The 10,249-nt window shown below is 45.6% G+C and overlaps 1 protein-coding gene across 1 annotated transcript; it reads left to right on the top strand.

The window, feature by feature from the left end:
- The first annotated feature begins 3,335 nt into the window (after positions 1 to 3,335).
- On the top strand, positions 3,336 to 7,567 carry LOC142584293 (papilin-like). Its single transcript, XM_075694437.1, has 2 exons — positions 3,336 to 3,559; positions 6,951 to 7,567. Exons 1-2 carry the CDS (start codon positions 3,414 to 3,416, stop codon positions 7,318 to 7,320), a joined length of 516 nt encoding a protein of 171 aa, XP_075550552.1. The 5' UTR covers positions 3,336 to 3,413; the 3' UTR covers positions 7,321 to 7,567.
- The last annotated feature ends 2,682 nt before the right edge of the window (positions 7,568 to 10,249 follow it).

The raw sequence follows: 10,249 nt of genomic DNA, 5'->3' as shown, positions 1-10,249 counted from the left end.
TGGTAATATAGTGTCAAGTTTAGGCAAGATGCGACCTTGTTGCAAAATTTGAGCAAACGTATGTGCATTTTGTTCCCTTTTGGATTTTAAAATAAGCAACGCAGGTAAATGTACCAGGATGCTAGCGACGGATGTACTTGACCCGTCGTCGCCAGCAATTCTGGCTCTCAAATTCCCAAACACGGCTTCACATCCAAAAAAAGAACTTGTTCGCCGTTATTTCTGTCATAAAGAGTACATTTGTAAAAACGAAGAGTAATAAAATATAAGTGGAGTTAGAGCTGAATCAGTAGATTACGTAATTATTTAGTAATATGGTTCCTGAACTACCCGCAGCTGAAACATCACTCCACCATATCATAAACGCCACTTCTGGCCTTGCGTTCCGCTTCCCTTTACTGGACCAGTCATTCGGGATGTCAAACCCGACGTATACAACTTGTGCGACATACCTCGGGCATCACTCAATCCGTATGACGCACTCGCGCCTTTCAGGTGGCGCGCAAAATGGTGCCACAATCCCCGACCCGCGCTAGTCGCGGTCGTGGCCGTCATGACCGGCGCCCTGCTCGCCTTGCTGCTGTCCGCGGTCGTCGACGAGTTCCACGTCACGCTGCCGGGGTCCCGAGCCCGAGGTGCTGACGCCGCCGCACCGGGCGACGATTCTGCGGCAGCCCCGGGCGAAGGAACCAACGTGAGCCACGGAGACTTCCCGATGCCGATCCCGAAACGCGAGAGCAAACGAGACAAAGAGGCGACCACCCCGGAAGACGTCAACACCGCACGGCACCACGAAGTGGAGGAGGTGACTGCGAGCGGGGTCGAAGAGGCGATGCCGAATGGAGACGCCGAGCAGATGCACAGCACTGCTGGCAAAGGCTGCGAAAGGAACGGCTTCGCGGGTTCTAACAAATCGGTGAGCTCTGCGGTCGTGTGCAAGAGCGATTACACGCACCATAACAGTGCTATACACCAGGACGTAAGCCTCATTTTGATAGAAGTTCGAAATAAAAACAGGCGTGTTTATAACCGGTCTTAACACTGTAAAAAAATATCCGCCGTTTTCTTTACTGGGCTTTTCCCGGCTGTTTCGACCACCAACTATTTCCTGTAAAATGTACGGGCGTTAGTGATTTCATTCCACAGCGCTGCAATAACGCGCCGGCTTGTTTACAGCAATTTGTCCTAATAAAATACAGACGTATGTACTTTCATTTCATGGCCCCGCAAAAGCACGTCGTCTCGTTTACAAGAATGTACCCTACAACAGTCATGTTGGAGTTACACGGTACCAGTATTATAGCGGGAGGTCTCAGAACTTTGAAAAAACTGCCAGAGGTACCTCCTATGATTACATAAATACGGTTATTATACAAAAACAGCAAAGTACAGTCATGTGAACAATAACAATAATTAGGGAAGGTGACCATTTATAAGAGGAAATTGGATACATAAGTTAATGGCAATGCTAATTACTGATAACAAACATGAAAAATAATCGAAAGCATATAAAGAAGCAGAATAACAACGATTATTAACAAAAACAATCAACCCGATATGAGAGACCAAACTCTTTTCGTTATCAATAATATTCATTACTATTCCACGTGTATGCTGTAGAACCAGTGGCGTGCCAACTATTTGTCAAGGCGGGGAGGCCAACCACAAACTATATATATATATATATATATATATATATATATATATATATATATATATATATATATAGTTTGTCGTTTGCCTCCCCGCCTTGACAAATAGTTGGTACGCCACTGGTCCTACAGTATACACAAGAAATAGCGGACAAAGCTTGTTGTACGTACGCCCTACTTAGTAACAGTAACTCCAATGAGAGCATGAACAAGCAAATTATTCCAAAATGCTGACGAGTGAAGCTTCCATAAGCAGAAATCCTGCTCTACTAAGTTTAATAAGCGAGAAGGTACATAGTAACTGGTTTATTTCACAGAAGTAGTTTACTGGCAGTGTTGAATAAAAAAAAAAAAGGCATTTGAGGCTACAGTTTCATTATTGGTGAAGTCCACGCTGGAAAATGGCAAGATTATTGAGTTGTGTGGCAGATATTGAACAGAGTATAAGCTCTGCAGCATGAAAATTTTTGCGTAGTGACGTTCTCACTACACCAGAGTTCACTTTATTCTGACAGTTTAAGAAGAAAAAATAAATAAATTATGGGGTTTAAGAAAAAATAAATAAATTATGGGGTTTTGGCTGAACTGTCTACTTTTAACAGCCGCTGTAGGCCTTCAGACGTAGGCGCTACAAACAAATATGGTCACTGATCTTCCAATAACTCGGCTGCTGCTGCTACTACCGGGACCTCTGCCTGCGTGGATCTAAACACTTACGGTTTGGATTTACTCGTTCGGAGGGGGGAAGGAGAACAGTTATCATCTTTGCCTGTGCCTCCGCCCTATTGTCAGGCAAAACGCCGCACGCAACAGCCGCATCACATAAGGGAGCAGCGTAATCTTGCGAAAGACAATTGAAATTTGGAGTCGGATATCCAGGAGCACAGACACGTTAGAAGAATTCGTTCAACTGACACTGCATAGAAACATGACTGCCTTTTACTTCAATACAAAGGTACCCGGTTACTGTAGTCAACAGAAATGTAATTATTACATTGTAGTTAATTGTGCTGCTGACAGCGATAATTATCATCTCACTTGGGGTCCCCCTGGCCACGTAACTCATATGCACAGGTGGTATTCGCGTGCCTCCCAGTGCCTAATTTTAAAAGAAGTATATTAATTTTGAACACCCGGTATAAATATGTATACAAACCTCATAGGAATGCCGCCACCAAGCAGTGCGGAAAGTCAAATCCGCGTCCTCGCAGACAACCCGCAGATGTGCCATGGCTATTGATGTATTCTACGAAGTAAAATTACCTTCATTATTCCTCCAGCTGCACTGCAAAGATAACATGCACAGCCTTTAAAGGAGTGTACGTCAAGCAGTAAAAACAGTTGACAGCAATGTGAGGGCTTCCTGCATGAGCCTGAGCCAGCATTCACGAAAAATCGGTACGCTGGAATTGTTCCTTAGAGAGAATTCCAGTCCACTTTGATGCTGGACGTATAATTAAGGAAGCGGGGCAGTTAATTACAAAGAACACTTACGAAAGAAAAGCTTTGCGAATGTGGCCCGCGATCGCGAAAACGAAGACGCAGCTGGTCAGTGCATGAAAGATTGCGGTTAACGCGCAGTGCAACATCACGAGTTCGTATGATAAGTACCCCTCATACGGTTCTTCCAACATCGTGACTGATCTCTTTGCTGTGTTGGTTCTTCTATAAAAGGTGCACGAGACATGCGGACGACCAGCCTTCGGATTCTGCTCGGGGGGACCGGCGGAATTTTACTACAACGCCACCAGACAAGCATGCATGATGCTGACACCTGACGGACCTGGTCTCTGTAACCGCGGTCGCAATCGCTTCACGTCCATGGAGAGCTGTCGGCAACAGTGCGTGGACGGCGACACCCTGGCTCCGGAATGCTACCAGAAGGCTGTGCTGGCGCAATGCGAGGCGTGAGTCACCTTCAGCTTGCCGTATTTACTGAAGGAACAAGCACTTGGCGGCTGCTCGTTATACAGCGAAGATGTCGGGATTGCTTGGATGCCGCACTGCAAAGAAATAACACGATAATTTTGTGCCTTAGCTGTCATTTACAGCGGTAACGCTTGCAGATCAAAGCTGACTGCATGAACCTCACAGCCGTGTAATAATAATAATAATAATAATAATAATAATAATAATAATAATAATAATAATAATAATAATAATAATAATAATAATAATAATAATAATAATAATAATAATAATAATAATAATAATAATAATAATACGCATGCCCAGAAAACTACTGCGGCGCCAGTAAAAAAAACGAGAAAATGCGAAGACCAACTTCCGCATATACAAAACACATAACTAAACTAATGAAGCACGAAGTTCAATTGTACGGTCATAAATACGTAACTAACTTACCATTTGCAGCGCCGTACACAAAAAGAACGAATACAGACTAAGAAAATTTAAAAGAAAAGAGGTAATAAATATGGAGTATCAATATTTCGTGCCGATATAAAGTAGTCCCGAATAGCGGAGTAACTTGTGATTGTATAAGTTTGCCTACTGTTGTCTGTTTTGTAACGCTGCAAAAAACAATAGAAATATAGCAAAACCGAGGCAAAGTTCGTCATCGACAAGTGATTACAGATATCGGTGTCACATTCCAGACACAAGTCTTAACCTATGACCTTTAGAAGGGAGCGCATGAGTAAATGATCTTTTGCCAATCAGGAACGCAATGACGCCGTGAGTCACAAATTTAAGTTAAACTACACTGTATCCTATAGCATGCACGCTGTTCTTAAGTACGAAGTGATTGTAGCTTCCGTTGTCGGCGACCTTCAAATGACCACGAGCCAAAAGCCAGAGCCGTAATCCGGGCAAGCCGCCAGCACAAAACGAGATTATCCGGGCAGCCAGTCAAAATTTAAGAAAATGCGGTCTCTGGCCCACAAGCCTTTGTGCAGGACCGTATTACATACGCTAGTCACTGTCCAAACAAGTTATAAAAAAACGTTGCTTCCGAGTTCTTCCTAATGTTGGTTCACAATATCACTCAAGCTGTAACCTCTAGTGCGCTGAAGTTTTATTTGTCATTTCCAATATCAACGTTCAAAAGGCAGATACAGGGCACCATACACTTCATTGTCACCTTTTGTTACTGAGCCATATTCTGAAAGCCAGCGGTCCGTGAGTTCCGCGGCGCGGGTTTTGCGTCGCCTCGAGAGATGGCGCCACGTAATTTCAGGCGCTGCTACGCACCGCGGTGGCTAAGCGGCTATATAGTGTTGCAAGAGGTCGCGAGATATAATCCCGGCCGCGACGGCCGCATTTCGATGGAGGTGAAATGCAAAAACGTCCATGTCCCTTGCATTCGGCGCTCGTTAAGGGTACCCTGGTGGTCGAAATTAATCCCGAGTTCCTCATTACGGCGTACCCCATAATCAAATTGTGGTTTTGGCACGTAATACCACAGAATTCAACTTATTATTTTCCTAGCTAGACAGTGCGTTCTGTCTTCCCGGCGTCTTTCGCTGCCTGTAGTGCCGTCTCCGGCCGGTTTCTTTCTTTTGCGGGGCAGCGTTCATATGGACCAGTAGCCAGTATGACGTGGTGCGGTGTGGTGCGGTAGGGTGTGCCGTTGCGAACATGCACTACACCCATTTTGAGAGAGTGGCTAGTATCATCTGCAACTAATCTGCTTTGCCGGTTGCCATTTCATGCTTACATCTACTCTCGATTACGGGACAACCAGCAGTCTTCCCCATTGATAACGGCATGAGGTGACTGTTTTGGTAATGTGAGAATAGAAAGAGGAACACCTCTGACAAACGTAAGCGACTTGAAATTCCCACGCAAGGTTGCTGTGAAAAAACGTAAAGCGAGGTATTTCACTAATGGTATAGGTATGCAATTTGACAGCTCAAAGCTCGCAGCTGTCTGAGTATTATTTTCCCCATTTCTTGCAGCGCAATATTCGTGGCCTTCATATTGATGTGAGGAAGTCTGTACATGTGCAAAAAGGAAAGTGAAAGGAGGTATATTCTTAAATCAATCATGGTTGACAGCAGCTTGTCCATACGATACGAATTCGTCTTCCCGGAAGAAGAGCACGTGAACTCTGTACCAAAATTAAACATGTCCAGATGCTTTGGAAATTTACCCCTGTATTCAGAAGTGTGTCCTAAATTGAAGCCCGTGCTTGACTTGATCTATATGACGCCTGGAGTGAACGTCCTAAAAACGCTCATTGCGTTTCCTTCGGAGTGTTCACGTTCCGCGTCAACTATAGATCAAGTGAAGCATATAAGAGTTAAGGCGCGTTTCTTAAATGCGGGGATGAGGCTCCTCATGCAATGCCATGGCTTTGTGTGTTTCGGGCACCGAACACGCCACACGGTAAACGAGAGACAGAGCTCTATGTGCTTGCAGATGTTTCAGCGTGAAAAAGGTAAGTGTAATTGTTACAGAACTACGTAAAAAGGTATTAGACTATGACAAACAAAGGGCGCGATCACAAACAAAAAGAATGGCTCGAAAAAGAAACAACGAATTAGCCTTTTTCTCCTGTGCCGCACTATGAAATATTCCTGAGCGAGTGAGCAGTCTCGAGCAAATATAAGAAACGGAACATAACAAACAATTTTCAAGAAAACCAAAGTGGCTGATCACAGATGCTCCGCGTAAAAAAATTCAATGACTCTAAATATGTTCAATGGCAAAGTTGCGTGTTACATTTTCAGATGTCTGATTAGCCTCCACACGTCACGAGCAATAGTTGCTTAAAACCAATTCGTTGTGACCCCTCTCATATTGTGGTCTCGCTGAAGCCAGGTTTGCCGTCCGTCCAAGCACAAGAGATATACGGCTAACCGCTTGCGCTCGTGTAAAAATCTGGCCGAATTCACAATGCTTGTCATTCGCGAGTGATTTTTTGGAATTAGCTGGCAGCCTTTGTTAATAATATGTCCCATGCACGTCAGTATAGGCTGTAATTTGCTCCAACGTGGCAATTCTAGCTGACGGGCAATTCGTGAATACGGGCTCTAGGACCGAATTTGCAAAGCTTTTCCTTCGTAAGTGTTCTCTGCCATTGGCTGGCCACCTTCGCTAATATTATGTACAGCATCAGGATTGGATGGAGTTTGCTCTTACGAACAATTCTGGCTTAAGAGTTGTTTTGAGCGAATACGCCCCCTACTATTCGTACTAAAATGGCTCACGGCGGCGCCACTGCATCAGTTGCCTAACCGTGGCCCATTTTATCTACGTTTTAGTGGCCAGCGCGACAAAGCGCCACTTTGGGGCATCCACACATTTCCACCGTTTATTCTTAACCGGTCGCTGCAGCCGGGACGTCGTGGACACGTGGTGGTGGTACCTGGAAGGCAAGGGTTGTCGCCACTGGCGGTTTCCTCTGGGTCGTTGCCCGTCCACGGAAGGCAACGTCTTCCCGACATCCTCGGAGTGCGTCCGCAGATGCGTCGACGCCAAGGGCAGCGAGCCGCCGTGCACTGCCCCAATGGGCGTGGCCTGCAACGTCAAGCAGCTGCGCTTCGGCTACATCGCAGAGGCGTCTCCGCGTGGTTCCGGTGCCAGGCGCTGCCGCCAGCTGCCTTCGGCCGACGGCGAATCCAAACTGCAGCGCTGCCTGGTCGGTGCCAACAAGTTCCCAACGCTGGAGGCATGCCAGAGGCGCTGTGTGCGCGCTCGTCCATAGGAAACAGACGAGCGCGCGTAATACAGAAGCGTTGTCTTCAAAATTAATTGCGCTCATCTCGTTTCCGCTGCTTAGCATCCCTCTATCGTATCAATTGGTGCGCTTGTGGTCATTTGTGTTAGTCAGCGAAAGGTGGGGCTGGAAATGCCTTCAAATGTACGGTACTTAGAAGCGCTACGTAAGAATGCAGCAGGCACTTCAATTTATTGAACCCATTTAGACGATCAACAATAAACTGAAAGTACGATGGAGCCCCACTGCGACAAAAGCTCAGTTTTTCCTTTCGGAAATACTCTTCTGGCGGTATCTGCATAAGTTTCAAGTACGAAAGGGCCATAACAAGATACCGATTTGATATATAAAATCGAAACAAACTTGGAAAGAAAAATATATGCGTGAGGGCTTTAGTCTCTTGTTTTTTTTTTAATAACAGTTTTTAAATAGTATGTTAAGGGACGGCGCGAACGCCTGAGGGTAAGCAGGTATGACACAGATCTCTAGGCGTCGAGCGTGTGCTGTTCTTGATGCCGCGCCGTTAATGATCGCGTTCTTAAAAGAAGTGCTGTAATGCAGATCATTCTTTGCCTCATTCCAGCCACTTGTGGTACGTATAGTACTTTCTGCCTCGCCGCACTTAGACTCCCTGTATTGAAAATAAATGCATGACCGACAGTGGAATCGAACCTATAGCCTTCGAGCACAGCGACCGAATACTCTAGACACTAGGCCATATAATCGCACTTTTTTGTCTTTGCTCATTGGAATTGAACGGCATGCTCTTCCCGTGTTAAAGCCGGCGATCGTTTTGAAACGTTCGGCGCCTGCGTGACTTGCAGTTTCTCGAGTTCTATCCACGTGACAGCTCCCGTATTAAGACGGCGAGTTATATTTTCGTCGTAGTAGCTAACGCTACGTAGAAACCTTGCAACGCTGTGCCGCAAACTCAATAAGCACAGGTCGAAGGGGTTTCAATGGTTCATCGCTGCAATGAAAACACAGTCTCGAAGTTGTTTTTTTTTTATTTACACCATTTGGAATAAGCATAAGAAGGTACGACTGTGTAACACGTAGTCGCTGATGACGTCAAAGTCGGTGTTTCTCTCGCTCTCGCCTCGTCCTGTAGCTAAGCAGAACCCAACAATCGTCATGTCGTAAGCTCGCGACGAACGGACGGAGTAGAAGTCATACCATTGGCGTCACATGACCGTCATCACTGCCGTCTTGCAATGCTGCTGTCATCACACACATTCTCGCGCCATACACATAGCTGTTCGTCCTACAAAAACAGGTTCGTCCACCTGGTAACGCTTTGCATCATTCGAAACGATATATATATATATATATATATACCAATAAAAATCGGGCCCCTCGGTTAAACCGCTTTCTTCTCGTTTATTACATAAGGAGGGTCTCGAATCCGGCAACATTGATGCCTTAAGGTAGCATATGTGGGTTTATTGACTGGTTGCCTTCACCCAAAAACGATCATGTTCTCGTGACGCATGCGACAGAAAGGATGTTCCACATTTGCCGCCAAGGTCTTCGAGTGGTGGCGCTGGCTAACACTACCAGGGTTCTACTAGGAAACATAAATACCGAAGAAAGTGGCTGGGGAAACGGCGCCGCGGTAGGTCAATTGGTAAAGCATCGTACGCGAAACGCGAAGGTTGTGGGATCGTTCCCCACCTGCGGCAAGTTGTTTTATTCATCCACTTTATTTTCATTAATTTATCGTTTCTTGATTTCATTTATTAAGCACAAGTAATTTCCCCTATGTTGTCCTTGGTGTCAGTGTTTGTGGGCTTCTGATAATATACACTGGCTTAGTTACTCTTGTGTTTCATGTACAAGTAACAGAAGTAATGGCGTTGGTAAAAGTAAAATAGCGTTAGCAGCTTTGGAGGCACATATGTTTGAATGAAACGGGATACTTGGAAATAACCACTGCCGCATGTGTTGATCTAGGTACTAAGGAATGCCTTACAGGCCGTCAAGAAGGCGGGAAACTCCGGTTACATCGACGTAAAGCAAGAGTTGTTAAAATATCTATAAAAGTAAAAAAAAGAAGACATTGCTCGCCGATAACAATAGTACGCAACATAAAAACAGGTAATACAAAAGTACACTTGAAGGCAGTACGAAAAAGAGGGGGAATCCGTACGCATGGAGAGATGCTTACAATATTGCACGAAGATCCTTGCATTACAGGGTAACCGTGTAAACGGGAGGACGTCATATGAAATGTTGAATAACAGCAATGCAAAATGAAAGAAAAACGAGGCAGACAAGACTTTGGCTGTTGCGCAATCCAACTTCTAGTATGCTACACGAACGCGCCGTGTCCTCAACCTTACGAACATAAACACTGCAATCTACGATAAAACAGAAGTTCAGAGATAGTGAAATAATATTGCTGGTCCCCCTTATTATTATATTGTTACGGGAAGGAAGAAGCGTGCGTCTATTTACAGATGGCTTTTAATGGCGGAGCCAGCAAGCGTAGAGCAGCGATAATGCTACACTCTTCTTCGTCTTCTCCAAGGCCACCATCATCGTCCTCCTTTTCCCACACTACCGACTGTGACATCACCCCCGTCGGAAAAAGCACCTCATTGGTGCGGCTCTTCGGTCTCAGAAAGGTAGGGTTTGAGGCGGCTGACGTGGATGATGTCAGAGAGAGGTGATGGCACCGTGGCATCCAGCGGGGACACTTCCTATGTGACAGGGGTCACCTGGCGAAGGATGCGGTAAGGGCCATAGTACCGCGAGAGGAATTTCTCCGAAAGACCAACACGCCGAGTTGGATACCAAACTAGCACAAGAGCGCCTGGTTCGTAGTGCACGTCGTGATTGCGCTGGTCGTAACGGCACTTCTGGCGTGTCTGTGAAGCAGAAAAATGAATGCGGGCAATCTGGCGTGCTTGGGTCG

The sequence above is a fragment of the Dermacentor variabilis genome, chromosome 6 (genome assembly GCF_050947875.1).
Source record: "Dermacentor variabilis isolate Ectoservices chromosome 6, ASM5094787v1, whole genome shotgun sequence".
NCBI classification, from domain to species: Eukaryota; Metazoa; Arthropoda; class Arachnida; order Ixodida; family Ixodidae; genus Dermacentor; species Dermacentor variabilis.
Note: the sequence above shows the minus strand (reverse complement) of the source record. Positions and strands in the feature narration are given on the sequence as shown.